Below are 22184 nucleotides of genomic sequence, written 5' to 3' on the forward strand. Positions count from 1 at the left end.
ACTTTCCAATTCCCCAAAGAGGACAGTTCATTTCCATGGAGCATATGCACACATAGCACCAGTTACTTAAAGGATACAAAAAGTGATTTAGCTTGTCATTAAAAGAGGAGCAAAATCTCTTCTATCATCATTCAATCTGGAAAACATCTTTGATGGTTTTAATAAAATGAACTTCAAATGCATTTGACTTAAATTCCAATATAAATGTAATTCATTCACAAATATCTGAAGCATCTTGTTACTAAAAAGTATTAGTTTAAAAATACACAAGGGCTTCCCTGGTGGCACAGTGGTTAAGAACCCGCCTGCCAATGCAGGGCACATGGGTTCAAGCCCTAGTCAGGGAGGACCCCACATGCCGCGGAGCAGCTAGGCTTGTGTACCACAACTACTGAGCCTGAGCTCTAGAGCCCGCAAGCCACAACTACTGAGCCTGTGTGCCACAACTACTGAAGCACACACACCTAGAGCCCGTGCTCCTCAACAAAAGAGGCCACCGCAATGAGAGGCCCAAGCACAGTAGCCGAGACCCAATGCAGCCAAAAATAAATAATATTTTTAAAAATGAAAAAAATACACAATATTAATCTATCATAATTTCATTACTTGCCTATAAAGTACTGCAGGAAGAGTAGATGTCTTTTGTGTGCCTCCTTCTTTTTTACTTGGTTTTCTCTCCTTGGGTGCTCGCAAAATTGCCGGTATGTTCAACTTCTATTGATTTGAACAAATGCAGTTTATTTTGTTTTAAAGAAAAAATATAAAGCAACTTTCCTCTATGCACTGCTCAAGTCAACTAATATGCTAGGATTGTGAGGGGGAAATCTTTTACAAGCGTTTACATTGGCAAAAAGGACTAAAATGAGTTTTTGTTTCAGTCATTGCCGTTAGAAGCCTATAATAACATACTTTCATCGATTTTCAGTGGACCACTAAAACATTATGAAAATTAAACTTCTACTTTAGCTTTAAAAATGAAAGACAAGGACAAGAATTTAAGAACTTAAAAGAAAAAAAAGTACACTTGACAAAAAGAATATTGAGGCCGTTTATTTTCCTCAACAACCCAGCTACACTGGTGCTCCAAAGGTTAATTAGAAAAATTATCTTATTGGACCAAACTCTCCACAAAGTGAAGTAGATTCTCTTTGGGTTTCTACTAATCAGTAGTATGCTGGCTTCCCAGACAGCAACCATCTATCAAAGTCACTTCTCAGTGGCCCGGTGGGCTGGCATCTGTTTAACCAACTGGAAAAAAGTGTCCTGCAAGTGGTACAAATGAATTCTACTTCTGCTGTGTATTTTACATTTGCACAAGGAAATGTATGCGCTTCTGTTACAAGTGATTTAATAAATGAAAATGCTCTTTTATAGTAGATAATGTTCTATACTAAACAGGAAATTCTTATGAGACAAACTTGCAAACCAAGCCAAAAGATAATGCTAGCTTGCCAAATAAATAATAGGCTTGCATTCAATATTAACTTATCTAAATATAAAATATAAAACACCATAATCTTCCAAAAATTCATCAACAACCTATCAATAGAAACAAAGGTCAATTCTCCATACGCAACTTCATTCTCACCTTTTATATTATGTTATTCATTATAATATAAGCCATATACACCTTGTTCACAAAAGCAGCATCTTCAAAGCCAGCATGGCACAATACATATCAGTATGCGTTACCTTCTAAAATAATATGTCTACACAAATTGTTTAATGAATTTGACTCTTTGTAAACCTTTAAAACAAGTACAATGAAAAGTATCTGTTCTTTGAAAACCTTCCTTCACAAACAAAACTATTTTCATAATGGAAGGACCACAATGAGTCTTCATCATCCTTAAAAAAATAACTGAAATTATTCAAATGAATTCTTAATTTAAGAATTATATACACAGTATCAAAAAAAAGCATTCAAAGAAATCCACTGGCAATGATTCTTCTTTTCAATACCAAGAACTATAAAAGGCTAAATATGTTCAAGGATAAAGTTAATTTTTTTCTTAACTACAATAATAGCTACTGAAGGAGAAAAACTACACTTTAACATTACAGTTTCAAAAACCATTTCTTACGCAGTTCAAAATCAAATCAACATGAAAATAAATCTCTCCAGTTTTCTGTTTAAATTTTACACACACCCCCGGTCCAAAAAAAATTTTTTTAAAAAGAACTAATTATAGCACAAGAACAGGACAGAAGAAATGTGGCAAGGAATCTAAAACCGCTACATTAGAGGGAGAAGAATATGGTAGAAGTAACTCATGCTTCAAATCTTAGCTTCATCACAAACGACAGGTCAATCAGTTAGAGCAAATAAAAAAATCTGCAAACAAGATAGCTGTTAAAACAACCAAATTAAGCTACAAGTTCTCAGGAGGCAGCTTCCAAAGCTCTAGATGTACTGCAGGCAGGAATCATTATCCCAGAGGATTAGTTGACCCTGATTAAACAGAATTCTTTAGTTAGTGAAGAGACAGTTGTATTATAGTTCTGATCTTTGAAATCATATAGAGAGCAAGAAGAGAAAGAGATAGCAATTGGAAAGAAACTAACCTGCCCTGTGATTCTGCCTAGTAAGGCCCATATTCCTTGTCCTTCACTTCGAAGTTTTCCATTCAGGTTTTGTAGCTCTTCTAAAGATTCACACAGCTACAATGTAAATAATTCAAATTAGTAAACTATTAAAATATACAGTAAAATATGTGAAAATGTAAATAATTTATTAATAAATGTCCCAAAATATCTATATTTATAGTCCATATATTTTTAACACATTCAAGTACAATACACTGAAAAGTGAGGGTCTCCAATTATCTAAGCAGCACCAACAAAATGTAAACATTTTGTTTTATGTTACCATTTTTACTAATGATAATAATGATGCCTACATTTATATATTCTATTATAGCTTACTATATAATTTCAGAAACGTTCTGCTAATTAATCCTATGAGTCTATCAAGACGCACTCCTACCATTTTCCCAATGAGAAAACTAAGGATCACAAGGTTTTTGTAACTTAGCTAAAATCATAAGACTAGCAAGAATCCTTAGGTCTTTTGAATTGAATCCCAGCACTCTTTTCAATACAGTGTGGTTGATTATTGGACATTTACTTCCTACAAACATTTTTATCACTTAAAATATTATTTATCGGTAAGTCAATCCTGGTTTTATATGCTCATGTTACTTATTACCTAAAAGTTAGTCACAACTTGCTTTTATATATTTCTTTTTGACCTTCCTCATCTTTAGAATGAAGGGGTAGAAGGGAAATTTAAATTAGGAGGTTTTTTTTTTAAATCAAAAGTAACAAAACAATTCAAGAAAAAAACAGTAATTTCAAAATAAGTTTTAAAGTTTTCTACAACTCAGAAAGAGAAGTTCCATAGTACAGTGGTTAGGAATAAGGAATGGAGTCAAACTGCTGGGCTTCAAAGCCCAACTCTATGACTTGACTACCTATGTGAGCCTGGGCAAATTACTTCCCCTGTTTAGGACTCAGTTTACTCCTCTGAAAATGGGAGCAGTAATCCTAAGCCATATTATAAAGCTGAAATCAGAATTAAATGAGTTAATATAAGTAAAAGTGCTCAAAATTGTGCCTGGCACATAGAAAGTACTCAGTAAGTGTTAATGATGGTAATGAAAATAATGAGGGGTCGGAATTGTAGGCAAGCTGTAAGAACTCCAGAGGAATTTCAAAATAAAACATAAATAAAAACATTATAAAATCACAGAAGAAATCATCAATAAGATGTAATATGTTGTTTGTTTTATAGCCAACTTACCTTATTATATTCCACATGAAGCTTTTCTTGTTCATTCTCTAATTTATCCTTTATATTCTTTTGTTCAGCCATATTTTCTTGAATTTGAATCATGCGCATATTTCTCTCTATTTAAATTAAATATCCAATTTTACTTTAGTAGAAAATAAAAGCTGATACACAAATTACACAAAGGAAGAAGCTAGCCATAGGGATGATCACATGGATAAATCTACATCATTCAAAACACTTTTAACTCTATTCACAAATTAGCTTAGCATTTTACAGCAACCCACAACTTATTAGGAAAATAAACATGCTTTTACTTGATATATGTAACATTGCTAGTAAATTTCTAAAAATTGACAGCATATCGAAATCTCCATCGGCAAATTGTCATCAATGAAAACGTGCATGAATCAGTGTCTATACTGACCAAAATAATAATTCACAAAATCAGCAGTGAGAGCAGGTTGCTTATGTTTTCTCCTTCCATCCACACTAGAACTAGTATCTGAATTGTCCACTGGGAAGATATCTGTACTGATCCCCATCAGTTCTGCTTTCCGCATAAGTTTACGAATGGCCGAAGCACTGCTAGTGAGTGGTCTCGGCAATTTTTCCCTTGGAACCCAGGCCTGGGGTCTGGTGGATCGAGCTAGTTCTGCTTTGGCACGATATTGCTGAAGCCGAGCATTGATCCTTGCCTATAAAAGAAATGTATACAAATTTTAAAAGATACTAAAATGGAACATACTCCTTATGATTTTTACTTCCACATTTAGAAAAAGTAAAGATAACCAGAATTTCACATATCAAGGCAAATTATATCTATCCACAGTCCTTAAGGTATACTGTATAATTCTTAGGCTATAATAAGCCAGGTTTACCCCTAGTAACAACTGTCCTAGTCTATGATCAGAATTGTCAAAAACTAATATGATTAAGCTGAAGTTTCTCTTCTCAACCAGCCTTGCACTAGTCTCCATAAATGTACTTAATTTACACAAAAATACATTTTATATGATGGGCAAACTAATCAAATTCTTTGCATAAAAGAACATTAGAACAGACTGAAAAAAGATGTGGTCAACATATTGCACTGATAGAATAATTTCCTCTAAGCCATATTCTTTAATGTACTGGAAGCATGCTTTACAAATGACTGCTTTGTTGACTAGGTGACGAGTAATATATTCAACCACAAACTACACTCACCATTTATCTTAATGACAATCCACTTCCTAGGTAACTAACCAAATTTCACAATTATACTTCACATGTCATTGGCAAACACACATGAGATCTGGAATTTATAACCTTGATTTTTTTTTTTTTTTTGGCCATGCTGTGTGGCTTGTGGGATCTTAGTTCCCTGACCAGGGATCAAACCCAGGCCCTCAGCAGTGAGAGTGTAGAGTCCTAACCACTGGACCTCCAGGGAATTCCCTGAAATCTATAACCTTGAAAGAAAAAAACATGAGTTTTGGATTGAATCCCATCCATACCTGTGCTTCTGGTGATAGTTGCTTCTCTCTCTCTTGTAAAGACATTTTACAATAGGATTGTAGAGCCAAGTAGTTTTTTCTCTTCCACTTTCTGTCTAACCTATCTGCATGTTGCTTACAATAAGCAAAAAATGGATCTGCTATATCCTATATCAAAAAACAGGGGAGAAAAAGTAAACATTTTTACTTCAAAGGGTCATTAAAAAATCAGTAATAGATAATATTTCCTTTTAGAAGAATAGCCCACAGTGTTGGTTATTCCTAAAATAAATTACAAAAGTAATTTTTATATATAATGATAAAAATTGCTGCTTTAGAAACTTAATCCTATATATCAAGTTCAAATTAGCAATTTTTTTTAAAGGGCCTTGTGGATTTAAAAATACTGAAATCAAATCTTAGGTATTACCATTTAGATATATTTGTTACCTAAAAAAATAATCACGGTTTAAAACAAATAAGATTTCAATAATCTTAGGTAGAAATCATCATTAAATATTAAAGTTATGCATACATAGATTAATATTATAAAACAACAGTATATCTAGAAAATACAGTACTAGCCAACACAGGTAAGTAGGGTACTTCTAATTGACTAAAAATGCACAGGCAGATTCCACCTGGGACAAAAATGGATTAAGAGGGCCAGGCCTGGGGCTTCCCTGGTGGCACAGTGGTTGAGAGTCCACCTGCCGATGCAGGGGACACGGGTTTGTGCCCCAGTCCGGGAAGATCCCACATGCCGCAGAGGGGCTGGGCCCGTGAGCCATGGCCGCTAAGCCTGCGCGTCTGGAGCCTGTGCTCCGCAACAGGAGAGGCCACAACAGTGAGGGGCCAGCGTACCAAAAAAAAAAAAAAAAAAAAAAGAAGGCCAGGCCCTGTCAATAAAACACTTTAGATAGTCCCTTTAACTCTTCATGAAACCCTAAAATCTCAGATGGAAACACAGCTCTCTCACAGTCATATTTCATGATACTACCTTAATGGGTACATTTTTTATTCATAAATAGTAGGGTACCAAAAATAAAAGAAATCTACTATCAAAAATAGAAATAAATTGTAAATATGTAGTCAAAAAAAGTAATGTGCAATGTGATTGCCAGCAAAGTAACAGGCAGTTCATTCTTTAGGTCTGTCCCAAAGAGAATAATAAAGATAAGCTATCCATATAGGTTTTTATCTAAGTTATGTTAAAGGGTCTCTTAGTAAGGTAGGGTTTTACAGCCCAAAGAGAAATGATGACACTAAGAAAAGAAGAAACAAATGAGAAAGTACAAAAAGAGAAATCATCGTAATAATAAAACTAAAGTGTCCTCGACATTAAAAAAAAAAAGTATATGATGCAGTTCTGTAGTGTGATATCCAAAGATGTCACAATATGGCACTGTGAACACTGTGATCACAGAATTTGGAAATATAAAAACCTGGAGATAAATCCTGGCTCCACCATTTACTGATTTTTGTGGCTTCAAACAAGTTGTGAAACATCTCTGGGTCTCTGTTAACTCATTAGTAAAACAGATTTAATAATAACTACTTCATATAGGTACACAATACAAAAACATGGGCAGGAGATTGCATTAAAACGCACACACACACACACACACACACACACACACAGTAGCTTTCTCACAACATACTCTACATCCTGGTCACAGAATAGGCTAATGGAAATAAAGAACATATTGAAGCATAGTCAAAATGATCTGGAGAACTATTCTACTGTTTCAAAGTAGTAGGTATGGTTGAAATTGACTTATCAGAGATAGGATTCATGCTTGTATAGATGAGTGAAGCATTAGGACCTAGACTCTGACTCGCTAAAAAGACCAGTCATCTCTGGTCAAAAAGGTATCTGAAGGGGACTAGGTAGCCCAAGTAATTTTTTTTTTTGTTTTCATTATTTGGGATTGGGGGACAATAAACCCTAAGTCTAAGGCTAAAATGACTAAGGGATTAACCTTGTTTAGACAGTGGAATAGATATACCAAGCAAATATTAACTGTGACAGAAACCACTGTCTTCTGATATCTATCCTCTCCTTCTTCTCCTTAGTACTAGAATCTTCTGAGTTTCTACTGGGTATTTGACGACCTTGCTAGAAAATCTCTGCTCCAGACTCTCAGCATCTGGATATGGGCATGTGATAAGTTCCAGCCAATGAGGTTTGTGAAATTTCCTAACCATACCTTTGAAAGGAAATTGCCTACTCTTAACCTTTCCTTCCTTCCTTCCAATGGGGTGGAACCCAGTCAAGGTGTGATAAACCATCTCTGACCATGTAAGAAAGTGTGACAGACTAAGGGAAGATGAAGCAACAAGTAGGAAGGCACCTGGTCCCTGGAACCAAACTCCCCCAATATCAAATCAGTCTGGAATGTAGAAAGAATTCAACAACTTCTTTGTTTAAGTCACTGGCTATTTGCTTTTGTTCAACCATTCAAAATAGTGTCCTAATTAAGGCATTGGTTGACTTGGAATATCCCTTTAACTTGCCTAGAGAAACTTTCAAGATCCTACTCCCCAATGGAAAATAGAAACGGAAAAACATTTTTCTGAATATCTACCATGTACCAGGCACAGGTGCCTTTTTTCATACTATCTCATTTATCCTCTATAACACTACCACATGAGGTGGGTTCTATTATTTTAATATCAATTATATGGATAGAAAACTGAAAACAAGAGAGGTTAAGTTGCTGACCCAAGATCCACTGCTAGAAAGTTAAGATCTTTTTCAACCACTATCTGTCATCAGATTTACTTATGGATGTTTCCAAACAGAAATGACAAAAGCCCAACTCTGGAGATTGTGATTCAGTAGGTCTAAGGCAAAGAGTTTTAAACGTGAATGCCTTGAGAAAAAGTACCAGTAAATGTAAATGTGCAAAGGGGCCTAAAAGACGCTGGAAGATTATAAGACAAAAGTAATGATGGGGGTGGGAGGGAGGGGGGATACCGGACCGGGGCACGAACCCGCATCCCCTGCATCAGCAAGCGGACTCTCAACCAGTGCGCCACCAGGGAAGCCCTCTGAGCATCATCTTTTATCTTTCCTGATCACTCTCTCTAAGGCTCAAACAAGTTTTTAACACCTTTCAGGTCTCCAATGTATGGACTTTCTCTCTTCTGACTGTCCGAGAGCCCATGCACATGATTGCCCTCTTTACCTGATTATTTCATGGTCCATCAGTTAATTACTTCGTTGCATGGCGCATCGATTCGCTTGTTCCTCTCTTCCTCAACTAGCTTCGCTTGACAAAACCTAAGGCACCAACTCTTCCCCTATTTTGTACCTGTACCTGAGCAGCTGAACACATTCTCAAATTAATTTGTATTCCATTTTTGTAGATAATTATTGAATAGCTTTATCTCTCGGTCAAACCTTCAATATCTCCTCCCTATTCCTAACTTGCAGATGATGACCTTATTTATTTCACTGGAGAGGGTTTCAAAGAGAGGAGAAAAGCAACAAAACAAAAACTTCCACAACCTCCAATCACCACATACCTCAACCTATCTGCATGTCTACACATATCCTCTGACTAATCTCCTGTTACTATGGATAAACTGCCCAATGTTCCTCTCTAAGGTTAACCTTCAGTTGCGATAATATCCCACCCCGTCTTCCCTACAGCAATTCTATCTCTCTTACACATTTTTTTCTCTCCACTGGCATGCTAAACATACTGTAATATCCTTTAAAAATACTTAAAAGACCTTCCTTGGGCTCCCACATGTTGTTCCACTTCTAAGCTCCTCTTAATAGGAAAAATCTAAAGACCTGTCCATATTAGCTATCTTCAATTCTATTCCATTCCTAAGTTTTCATTGACTACTCCCAACCACTCCAATAGCTCCTGTCAAGTGAAAAATGACCCTCATTTTGCCAATTCCAATGGTCATTTCTCAATCTTAATCTTACTCCTTTGACACAATTTGCTCATTCCCTCTTTGAAACACTTCTTTGAAATACCTCTCTTAGTTCTTTTCTTTACCTCACTGATCACTCCTCCTCAGTCTCCTTGGTAGATTCCTTATTTTCCCAAATTTGAATGCTGTTGAATGCTGAGGTAGCCCTATGACTGTCATCAGACCTCTTCCCATCTCCTTCTACTCTTATAACCTAGATAATTTCATCTAGTCATCTCACCATAAATACTATCTATACCCTGACAGCTCCCAAATTTATATCTGTAGCCTTGACTGCTTCCCTAAACTTCAGACTCTGATAGCCAACAACCTACCTGATCTCTCCACTTACGTGTCTAATAGGCATTTTGAACTCAACATGTCCAAAACTGTCCTCAGTTTCCTTTTCTCCTGCAACAGATCTGCTCTTCCTTCAGTCTTCTCCACCTCAGTAAACCACAACTCCATTCTGCTAGAAAATCAGGCCAGAAAGAAGTCACCCTTTTTACCCTCTCTTTCTGTTACATTCCACAATCCTTCAGCAAATACCTATAAAATTTCTCATTTCTCATTACCTCCATCCTAAAACCTGTTACAGTAAAAGTTCTAACTGGTCTCCCTGCTTTCACCCTTGCCTCCCTACTGCCTGTACTCAAAACAGTTATCAGGGAAGTCCTTTTAAACATCAGTTAGTTCATATGTACTCTATGCAACTCTTATGGCCTTCCACCCCACTCAGAGTGTAAATCCAAAGTCATTCCCATATCTTTCCAGGCCCTACATGAAGTAGCTCCCTGCTACCTCTATGACCTCCTCCTCTCCTCTTACCAAACCCTAGCCCCTAACTCTGTACCAGCCGTACCAGTCTTCTTCTTGGTCCTCAAACCAAGCATGTTCCTACCTCAGAGCCTCTGTATTTCTGTTCCCCCTGCCTGTAATGCTCTCCTCTCAAATAAACATATGCTCCCTACAATTTTCCTTACATATTTCCATAAAATGTCACCTTATTAGAGAGTCCTTCTCTGATCTCCCCATATAAAGCAGCATTGCCCTACCTCCCTTACTCCCTAAATACTTTATCCTGCTTTATATTTCTCCACAATACTTATCACAATATTTTTTTTTGCTAACTTTTTCACTCTCTGTCAGAGGAGAGCCCACCTGCCACTAAAATGTAAGCTACCTTAAGAGCACAGTTTGTTTTGTTCACTGTTATCTCTACAGGGTCTATAGCAGCAGTCCCCAACCTTTTGGCACCAGGGTCCGGTTTCATGGAAGACAATTTTTCCACAGACCGGGGGTGGGGTGGGGTGGAGTGGGGTGAGGGGTGTGACGGCTCAGGTGGTAATACAAGCGATGGGGAGCAGCAGATGAAGCTTTGCTCGCTCGCTGCTCACCTCCTGCTGTGCAGCCCGGGTCCTAACAGGCCACGGACTAGTACTGGTCTACAGCCTGGGGGTTGGGGACCCCTGGTCCATAGCAATGCCTAATATACAGTAGGTCAATATATCTGTTGAATAAATATACTGAATGAATGACAGTAAAAACATTAATTTGTAATCCTTAGATAGTTCAAAGGTAAGAGACAGATAGGTCAGGAAGGTCCAGCTGAAGTTTCTGATTCTTCCAGGGAACCTTCTTTCTGTACTTACACCACTTCTTGTCCATACTAGGCACCTGTGACATCTTTTCCTGCCATCTTGAAAGACTGTTGAACATTTTATTGTGTTTACTATCTATCCCCACCTAGGTTGATACTGTAACTTAAAGCTATTTTTATGCTCCCTGACAAACTCCTCCACCCCATACCTAGAGTTTAGTGTCTTGCACATATGCACATGCCCTCAACCATGATTGACTGATTTCACAGAGTACTATGAAGCTTTGTTTGAATATAAATCTCACTGTTTGCTAAACAAAGTTTAGGTCACCCCCTTAACACAACTGAGTTTCAGAACATGAATTCAATAAGGACTTACTCCTTATGGTCATGTTCCACAAATACTTGCTGAGCTATAATTCTGTCAGCCCTCAGCTGCAGTGCCTTTGCAGACATTATATGACTAAATTGTTTAACATACAGCTGTAATTTATTTTTTAAAGAGTCTTGTACTCAAATCTGAAACTCCCAGATGATGAAGACCAAAGAATAAAAACAATAAATCTGAGCAAGATTTCTTAATTTCTTATTCTAGTGCTTGAAATTTCTAAGACTTTTTACAGCTGAAAATTTTAAATGCAAATTCAATGCCCAAATGCCTAGTGTCTAGATACCAAAAGAGAAAAATTAATTTGACAATGTACATATTTTGTCCTTTATATATTTCTGAACCATAAACAAAACTATGTCTATAGCTCTTCAGTATTTCTTCCTATAAAAACTGAAAGTAACCAACTTAGTTTTATTGATATCTTGTATTTGGGTTCTATCTAAGAATCTGTATTCAACTTGATCTCATTTCTGAAGCTATATTTTTCCCATTTGGCATTTATCACTTTTTCATTTTCCACTTTTATGACTTAAGTATTTTATCAATTCTTAAAACACTCATACACATTGTATGCAAAATATGGCTGTCTAAAACCAAGGTGAACTAAATTTACATTAAGTCTTTTTATGTATTTAAATTATATTTAAAAATATATAGCAGTTTCTTTATCCATCATTAAAATATTATCTTTACCTTTACCTTTTATATAAAAAATTAATACTAATCTAGCTAACAGAAAAATAAGGCTTTGTACAGGAAAGCAAAATTATCCTTTGGCATCAGATTCCACAAAAGCATTAAAAGGTATTTATGTTAAGCTGATTAAAATCTGACATATTTCTTTCTAGCACGAAAATATATATAATTTAATGAATATATAACGCTTTAAAGTATCCAATTCTACTCTTCATTTTTTAACCATATGTGTTAAAACACAGGGAGTAAACCTATGTTAATTTATTCTGCCGCTAAAGCTCAACTTATCCAATATCAGTCTAGGAAAGTCCTAATTCTCTGCTCTGCACATATTTAAGAATTACCCATCTGCATTTATTATTACAATTTATATTTCCTTACACTTAGTTGGACCATTCCAAATTCACTATTTTCAACTGTGGTTTACAATACAGATAAAAATATGCTCTTATGGTAGATATTCAATTTAGACACTGATACAAAACTCATAAAGTTAATTCAAAAATAATGATATAAACTCTTTATTAAAAACAAGACTGGTGTGTTTTTATCCTATATATTATTTATCATTTATATTATTCAAAAAGGATTTGAGGTGGCTCATTAAAATATGCAAAGTATAAGATAATTTTAATTAAGTTTTAATTATTAATTTTAAAAACTAAGCAAGGACTGGAGTGTGTGTGTATGTGTGTGTGTGTGGAAGGTGAGAGTGAATAATGGAATGAGGGGACAAAGAGGTAGGAAAAAATAAGATGAAGCCCAGACATACAGAGTATCCCTCAAAGCTCTATGTAAGATTATAGAACTAACTTGGGGCTGTGATGATAAAAGATAAAGCCAGTACTATTCAGTCTATGGAATTATTTTTTCAATGTAGAATGTTGTTTTCTTTCCTTGACTAACAGATGCTAAAGCCATACTAATGTTTGGAGTTTAGACAGGTGATCTCTTTTGACATAAAATGTACCATAAATCAAAAATAACAATAATCTTGACTAAACAATGTTCTGATTTATTAAACTGAATTCCCTTAAAAAACACAAAGTAATTGAGCCAGTATTAACTTGACCCCCCCTCTGACTGGGGTAAAAAGCCCCATGAGAAAAAAAAAGGCTTGGAAAGGAAGGACTACTGAGAAGCCAATTCCACTGTGATGAGGGAGGCTGGAAGGAGAGGGTATGACACTATTAAAAGGCAAAGACCAGAAAACAGATCAGACCCAGAGAAAAGAAGGCCCAGAATATTAGAATTCTACTCTGAAGCAAAGAAGGGAAAAACGGGAAAGGTGACATTTTTACTTGTTTTTTGTTTTAATTCATAACACCTGATTCTTCTTTTCCTTCTTTTAATAGCTGATATAAAGACTTCTTCATTTGGTCTAGGTATGAGCTACAGTGAATGGAAATAAACTGCCAACTTCTTAGGCTAGTTGTAGCAAACTGTTAGTTGCTGACCGCCCCCCCACCCCAGTCATCCCCTTCCAACATATTCCTTTCTTGTAAAATCCATTTTATTTGACAGAAACTAAAAATGTCAGGTTTCACCTTCCCAACTTATCTCATTGCTAACGACGGCCATAATGACTGTTTCAATACATGACATGATGGGAAAATCTAGTGGTGTGAACGTATGAGAAAATTTTTCATTCCTAATAATAAGAGAACCCTTTCCCTTCTCTTTGGCTTTGAATTCTATAATGAAAGAACACAGTGCTAAGAGCTATTCCAGCAATATTGAGACCATGAGACAACAAGGTTAGGAACTAAAAAGAAAAATATGTTGATGCCGGTGGGAGAGAAGGATAAAATAAGACTTCATCGTTTAGCAGCTGAAACAGCCCCAGAAGTACTTATGTTTATGCCTCCTATCGTATGAGATAGTTAATAACTACTTATGCTACTGCAGTTAAGTATTCTATTACTTGCTGCCAAAAGCCTAGGTAAGATACAACATCAAGAAGATGAACCACCACAGCATTTATCTTAAAGGCCACATGCACATTGGTAGTAGACTCCAAATGTGGCAGTGAAACTTCCAGAAAATTAAAGAAGTTATTAATACAATCAGTTACATAATTCACAATATCACAAACCAATTAGTAAGCAAACACACTGCTACACCTACTGTCGAGAACTGAGAGAAAGAATTCTGTGCTGAGAAATAGGCTCATCAACATTCCCAGTTAATACAAAAGAAAAAAAATCAGTAAGGCTTTCAACAACAACAAAAATGTAAAAAGCACACATCAGCAAAAGGAATAATAGTATGAATCAAAATAATTTTGTCCAGGTACGTAAGCATCTAATAATATGGCTTACACAGAATGTTTAGAGGAGTGGACATTCTGTATATATTCCAAATAAATCATATTTCTTACAGTCAAACTTCAAATAAAGGTTAAATAAGATTCTTAGAGAAGTACCAAAGTGAAAGTGATCTATTTGCTAACACACGCTTTAACAGGTAACTGAGCTGGGGTAGCAGTGAACATCAACTTAAGCAAACCAAAGAGATAAAGAGACACGTTTATGAATAAAGTTATTCCAATACCACAAGAAAATGTGCCAAGGAAATATTCTCAGTCCATGCCCGTAGATAAATGGGAAATCAAAACAAGGAAAAATGGGAAATCAAATATGCAAGGTACTATACTTAAAATGATGGTTTGAAAACTAATTTTACCCTAGAATTCTTTTTTAAATAAAATCTTAAAAAAGATCTTAAATGCTAAACAGCTGACCAAATAAAAGCTGAATGACAAAAGAGATATTGCCCCTCAACTTGTATTTTAAGCACTGAGGATACAGTGAAAAATAAAAATGAACAAAAAAATCCTTGTGCTCATGAATCTATATCCTAATGAAAGTGACAGACAATAAACAAGATAAATAAGAACCATATATATTATCACACACCATGATCAAGTGGGACTCATTCCAAAGATGCAAGGATTTTTCAATATCTGCAAATCAATCAATGTGACACACCACATTAACAAATTGAAAAACAAAAACCATATGATTGTGACTTCCCTGGTGGCACAGTGGTTAAGAATCTGCCTGCCAATGCAGGGGACACAGGTTCAAGTCCCAGTCTGGGAAGATCCCACATGCCACGAAGCAACTAAGCCCGTGCGCCACAACTACTGAGCCTGTGCTCTAGAGCCCGTGAGCCACAACTGCTGAGCCTGCATGCTACAACTACTGAAGCCCGCGCACTTAGAGCCCGTGCTCCGCAACAAGAGAAGCCACCACAATGAGAAGCCTGTGCACCGCAACCAAGGAAGAGCAGACCCTGCTCACTGCCAACTAGAGAAAGCCCAGGCGCAGCAACAAAGACCCAACGCAGCCAAAAATAAATAACAAATAAAATTAATTTATTTTTAAAAACCCATATGATCATCTAAATAGATGCAGAAAAGGCTTTTGACAAAATTCAATGTCTATTTATGATAAAAACTCCTCAGAAAGTGGGCACAGAAGGAATGTACCTCAACATAATAAAGGCCATATATGACAAATCCACAGCTAACATCATACTCAATGGTGAAAAGCTGAAAGCATTTCCTCTGAGATCAGGAACAAGATAAGATGTCCACTCTCAGCACTTTTATTCAACATGGTTTTGGAAGTCCTAGCCACAGCAATCACAGAAGAAAAAGAAATAAACAGAATCCAAATTGGAAAAGAAGAAGTAAAACTGTCACTGTTTGCAGATGACATGATGTTATACATAGAAAATCCAAAAGACACTACCAGAAAACTACTAGAGCTATATTAGATAGTGGTTAGGTATTTTTAAAAGGGAAGAATAAAGCAGGAAAGGGGAATAGAAAGTGTCATGGGAGGTAGAGGGTTGTAACTTTAGACCAGTGAGTAGTAGACATGGAATGAGGACCCGAAAAAAGTGAGGGAATGAGCCACGTGAGGGAAGAGCAGCCCATGCAGAGAAACAAGTACAGAGGCCTAGAGTAGGAGCTCACCTGGCCATTCATTAAAGGAGCAGCAAGTAGGCCAATGAGGCTGAATGAGGGGAAATGATGAAGTCAGAGAGGTAATGTGAAGCCAGATCACACAGAATCTTATAAATCAGCAGAGAAACTGGCCTCTAGTCTGAATCAGACAGAAGGCCACTGAAGGGTTTTGAGCAAAGGAGTGACCAGATCTGACTTAGATTTTAATGGGATAATACTAGCTGCTACTGAAAATGTCCTCTATTCTCTGGAAAAGGATTGGCAAACTATGACCTGAAAGCCAAATCTGGTGCTGCCTGTTTTTGGAAATACAGTTTTATTTGAACACAGCCATGTTCATTTGTTTATGTATTGTCTATGGCTGTTTTCATAATCAATGGCAAAGTTAAATAGTTACACACAAGCCATAGGCCCACAAAGCCTAACATATTTACATCTGGCTCTTTGTAGTAAAAAATTGCCACCCTCTGCTCTAGCAAGGCAAGGGTAGAAAGAGTTAGGAGGTTGTTATATTAATCCAGGTGACAAAAGATGACAGACTAGGATAGCAGCAATGAATGTGGTAAGAAGAATTTGGACATATACTAGATATACTTTGAAGACAGGATATGCTAATGGATTAGATGTGGAGTGAGAGAGAAAGTGAGCTGAGTAACTCTCATAGAGTTCATCCAGAATAATTTTTAAAATAATGCCTAACAGCCACATAAAGGTATCACTGAAGATCTGATATAAAATGTCTAACTTTAAGTAACATAACTTCTTGATGAATTCATTTAAAAAGTTTTTGATCCACCACGAGCCATTCCTATCCATCCTGGTTCTTCTAGTAATATTAAGGCATCAGTTCAACAGCTAAAGATCTAATTTGAGCCTTTGAAATTTAATCCATGAATGATTTCAATGCATTATCAAAGGCTGTGGGGAAAAAATCGATAAATTATCTTACATGTTTCAAAGAGAATTTTTTACATGGTAACAAATTATAACAATGTTCATAGTACCAAAATCATACTTTATCATACTACCATACTACCATATGGTTTAAATGAAATATAAGTAACCTTAAGTCAACTATATGATGTGAACCATAATAATATAAGTTTCAGTCATAACTGAGCCTGTGCTATAGCTCAGTTTTTTTTGTTTTTTGGGTTTTTTTTTTTTTTTTTCGCTACACGGGCCTCTCACTTTTGTGGCCTCTCCCTGTTGCGGAACACAGGCTCCGGACGCGCAGGCTCAGCGGCCATGGCTCACGGGCCCAGCCGCTCCGCGGCATGTGGGATCTTCCCGGACCGGGGCACGAACCCGTGTCCCCTGCATCGGCAGGCGGACTCTCAACCACTGCACCACCAGGGAAGCCCTATAGTTCAGTTTTAATAATAATATGCTGTAACATAACATGGTTAAATATTCTAAATAATCTAGAATTTTCACAAAGTGGATCAAAAAGAATAGAAACTTCAAATGCATTCTCACCAGTAAGATAAAGTACTGTCAGAAGGCTATAAAAAAACATGAAAATATGCTAAGGTGTATGATGTCATTGGATGAAACTGAGGTACTTATTCTCTTTTTCAACCTTTCTTTTACTGCCTATATAAAACAGCCATTAAGAAGTAAGAAATCCAGGCTTCTCCAGCTGTTCACTGAGATTTATCTGATCTTGAGTCTTACTTGTATTGTCTCTCTGCACTTTTGCTCACCATCTTGAGTTACAGCCATGACTAATCCACACAACCCTATTTTATAATTGTACCTCTGTGTCTACCAAACAGCTGTGAAAATGCTCAGTGTTCATTTAGTACCCTTCTTCAATTAAAGTACAACTCATCAGAATCAGAGACTGACACAAAAACAGATTTATGTACCCAAAATATAATTTCAATAGGATCCCTACTTTGATAAAATATATCCTTTGAAATTTGCTTAACAAATTTTCTTCATCAGATTATCTTTTTTACTTGTTTCCTGTCTATGAAATATATGGAATAAGATGAAAGCCCAACATAAAAAACATATTTTTACATGACACTGAAAATGTACCCAATAAAAGATGGAACATAACATATATACATAACAATATATCCCAAATATAAAGTAAGAACTACAGAATACTCAATTACCTGCCTATATAAAGTGCTTAAAGAATCAACAAAACTTGCTCTCTCTCTCCTTACAGTATTAAAATGTTTTGAAGACCCCAAAGAGCTTATGTGAGTTATATTTATAGATAGCATATTAGAAGTTAAAATTGAGTATTTTTTAAAATAACAATAAAGCCATTACATGTTAACAAAAATAACATTTTTATGAAAAATACTATAATTTACACACAAAAAAAATTTAGTGAGAAGAGTGGTACTGTTTTACATTTTTACAAACCTCTTTAATATCTCGATAGTGGACATTAAAGAAGATAGCTAAATAATCTCTAGAAATCTCCACTATTACATTAGGAGAATATTAGGAGCAAAAAAAAGTATATACTATTTTAATACTGTTATAAAGACAGTTTTGACCTCAAAGACCTTGAAAGAATATTAAAGAGTCCCGAATACATACTATGAAAACAACTGACTGCTTAATGTAAATTTCTGGTAGGAAAATTTTAGAATTAAAAATAATTGTAAAGAAATAGAAATGCAAATACTGAAGACTGAAGACAGGGTAATGATTTTATTTAAAGAGTAACAGAGCAAGGTTATTACTCAAATATAATTTCAGATTCTCATATAAAATATGCTGACATTATAATGCTTTAAAACACCTTGAATTATGTTTCATTTTATCTGTCAGATTTCACTATAAAATTTTTAACATGTTTTCTAAATGTCTGGTTAGGTTTAAGACTGAAGAAACTCATATATTGTTTACTCTTAAAGCTTTAGATCTGTGATCTAGACAAAGATTTTAAGAATAAACTCGTAAATTTATTTTATGATGCATACCTGGTTGTAGGATATAATGAAGTCATGAGAAGTCTCATGAACATATTCACCAACTATGGATTTAAATCAACCTACCTCCTCTGCTGCTGCCTCTGAAAGCAGACCTTCCTTCTGAGCGCAGGTCACGTGGAAATAGGCTCTGCACATCCCTGCATCACAGCTAATGCAAACTCCAGTTCTAGCAAAACGAGGGTCTTCACAGAAGCTACACTCCTACAATGGAATAACAGGAAAAGTCTCAGAGCAAAAATATTTCCAGAACAGAAACTGCATTCTCATACAAAGCATCTACAAAATACAAATAGTGAACCAACAGTATATCAATACAAACAATAACTATAGGCAAGTATTTGCCTGCTAAAAACCTGCTCAATTGTGAAAGATTGCCAGTAGACAACTAAGGAAGAACGGCTTAATAAATGTATTCTACGTAAATTAAATGAGAAACATTTTTTAAAAAATTAAAAAGTTTCAAGAGACACTAAAAACATCATATTAATACTATAACAGTTAGCGAGTACCTACTTGGTATACAGCACCAAACTGATATATCAGCAATGAATAAAAATAACAGGAACAGGACTCTGAGTACAGATGTGAAAACATTCCCAACACCTGACACTCTACTGCCTAATTATGGGTCTTTTTCCACCAACAGTAGTATATGTATGGTAAAAATTCCAGCAAATAGTAATCTAAACATGAAACCAAAAAACTGAGAAAGAGAGAGAAAGAAAAAAGATAGAAGGAGAGGGGGTCAGAGAGGGAGAAATGGAGAAATTAAACTATTTAAAGGATGTCAATACTATGAACAGAATCAAATTGTTTAGGATAGTCCCCTGACTAATTTAACGTAGTATGATGAAATTGGGCAAGGGATTTCAAAGTGAACGCAAAGAAAAAATTTCCAACAATGAAGTCTCATAAGACAGTACAACAATCTAATAAAGAAAATAGAATCTTCCTCAATTGCTTGAATCATTTAAAATGCAAGGGAACGGGCTTCCCTGGTGGCACAGTGGTTGAGAATCAGCCTGCCAATGCAGGGGACACGGGTTCAAGCCCAGGTCTGGGAAGATCCCACATGCCACGGATCAATTAAGCCCATGTGCCACAACTACTGAGCCTGCGCTCTAGAGCTTGGGAGCCACAACTACTGAAGCCCACGTGCCTACTTGTGCTCCACAACAAAGAGAAGCCACTGCAATGAGAAGCCTGTGAACCCAACGAAGAGTAGCCCATGCTCGCCACAACTAGAGAAAGCCCACGCACAGCAACGAAGACCCAGTGCAGCCAAAAATAAATAAATAAATTTAAAAATAAGTAAATAAATAAAATGCTAGGGAACTAAGCAACTGAGAACACAGGGGAGAAAGTAATCAGGAGGAGGAAATGGATAGACAATGTGATCTAGAGAGCTATCCCAGATATAATTCACAGCACTGGGTTTGATTTTGCAGATGAGCTAGAGAGTACGTAATTTTTTGACTCCATGTCCCAGTAATACTTCAAAACAAAAGCAGGTGATAATGAAAATAATCAGCTAATAATTATACATTTAATGACTCTCCTTTTCAATCCAGAGGTCACTGCTGGTCTCAGTTATATGAAGTAATATCTGGTTACTGTTCTTTAATTGCTTCTAGATTTATATTTATGGTAAAAACATGTGCTTAATGAAAAAGTTGGAAGCTACTCCCTTCTAGACTCTGTGCTCTTGAATTATAAAACTGCCCTCAAAAGGTAGTAACTTCCATTTCCAACACTGCTGGACCAGGTAATTTGTATTAGTCCTACTCAACTAGAAAATGTGGACAAATTATTTTGTTAATTATAGCTTAAAGGCATTTAAGAGAGGTAACAAGATAGTGTACAATTACTTGAGCACCAGGAAAGTTAAGTTCAATACTAGGGCCTGGAAGCTTTACCTAATTCTGGAGAGGGAAGCTGCAACCTCCCAAACTAAAGCACAAGATTATTCGAGGGTAGAAGGTGACAGATGGGGATGGTGTTTAAAGCCCGAAGAGGATATTCTGGATATTAACAGCAGAAACTGTGAAATTTTAAAAATTTTAAATCAGAATTTTCCAACAATCTGTACGTTTCCCACCCCACCTTTAATATGTTACTAATGCTCTTTAAGAGTTTTCCTTCCCAACTGCCCAATACATAGTAATGGAAAGAGAATATATCATAGCCTAATTAGTTCTAGTATTCCAAAGACGTTTGCAATAATTATATATTTAAGTTTAAATTCATAAGTGAGTAATCTTATCACTTATAATCCTAAAACTCAGTCATAATTAAAAACCTATTTATAAACTATGGAGGATGAGGATCATTTGCTAGTAAAAAAAAAAAAAAATTCTGTTGGCCTTCTGCAGTGGAAGTAAAATAATGGGTGCTTCTTGTACTCTTTTCATAATTTTAATAAATTCCACTTCAATAGTAAAGTCAGAAATTAAGCTTGTATTTGATCCAACTGATTAAAAATAAGGGTGTAGTCTGAGAATTCATTATGCACTAAGCAGTGTGCTAAATACGAGGAAAACAGCAGTGGCATTAACTACCATTTTACCCCACAAGTTATACAAATATATAGAAGAATTTATACATTATTGGCTCTCTGGGAAAATTACTATCAATACTAAATGATTTAGTGCTAACTGCTCTCCAATAGCACAATTAGTAATAAGCATTTCTGTAGTCAACCATGATATTAGTAAAAAGTCATGTAAAAACTTTCTCTTAGACAATCAAAAACACTTTGTCTTACCTTGGCACCATATTTGGAATAGTTCATTTCTGTTAGTGTCACTGGTCGCAATTTGTCAATATCTCCAAAGGCTACACCAGGAACATACAGGGCACAGACAATGTGAACCCATCTATAAGGAGAAAAGATATGATTTTGCTATCAGACCTTTGGAAAAAATGCCCACAGGAAAATAAATGTAAAATTATGTGTCATCTCAAATAACTACTCCAAGAATTTTATGATCAGATTTCAAAATCTCAGACACACAACTAAAGAATATGGAACACCTATACAATGATATCATTTACAGAAAAAGGGACTGCAATAAACGTTACTTTTCCAGCAGCTTAGCCAAAGGTGAGAGTTAACATCTATAATTGCCTTTCACTTAAAATTCATCACACTTTGCACTTATCTGTTATTCTTAAATATTTGCACAAAACCACTATTCCAATGAAACATCATTTTCATAGGCATGGAAAGGTATTCACATTCATTATTTTAAGCACTCTGAGAATTAAGGATCCTAATTTGAGACTTGTGAAGTTACTCTGCATAAATCACATAAAATTGCTCTTTCCTGGTACTTTTTCCTAAAAGCTACTAGATAA

At 35.8% G+C, this 22184-nt stretch overlaps 1 protein-coding gene across 4 annotated transcripts in view; it reads right to left on the bottom strand.

Moving 5' to 3' along the window:
- Positions 1-22184, bottom strand: part of PHF14 (PHD finger protein 14) — a 200755-nt gene that overhangs the window by 145682 nt on the left and 32889 nt on the right. For all 4 annotated transcript variants that reach the window (XM_024767099.1, XM_024767098.1, XM_024767097.1 and 1 more), the window contains exons 6-12: positions 21592-21703; positions 18891-19028; positions 5290-5436; positions 4218-4488; positions 3803-3909; positions 2566-2661; positions 611-714 (exon numbers count right to left, since the gene is read on the bottom strand). In XM_024767099.1, coding sequence (XP_024622867.1) covers positions 611-714; positions 2566-2661; positions 3803-3909; positions 4218-4488; positions 5290-5436; positions 18891-19028; positions 21592-21703 — 975 coding nt within the window. The remainder of the gene's footprint in view (positions 1-610; positions 715-2565; positions 2662-3802; positions 3910-4217; positions 4489-5289; positions 5437-18890; positions 19029-21591; positions 21704-22184) is intronic.

This window comes from Neophocaena asiaeorientalis, unplaced genomic scaffold, assembly GCF_003031525.2.
Source record: "Neophocaena asiaeorientalis asiaeorientalis breed wild unplaced genomic scaffold, Neophocaena_asiaeorientalis_V1.1 scaffold70, whole genome shotgun sequence".
NCBI classification, from domain to species: Eukaryota; Metazoa; Chordata; class Mammalia; order Artiodactyla; family Phocoenidae; genus Neophocaena; species Neophocaena asiaeorientalis.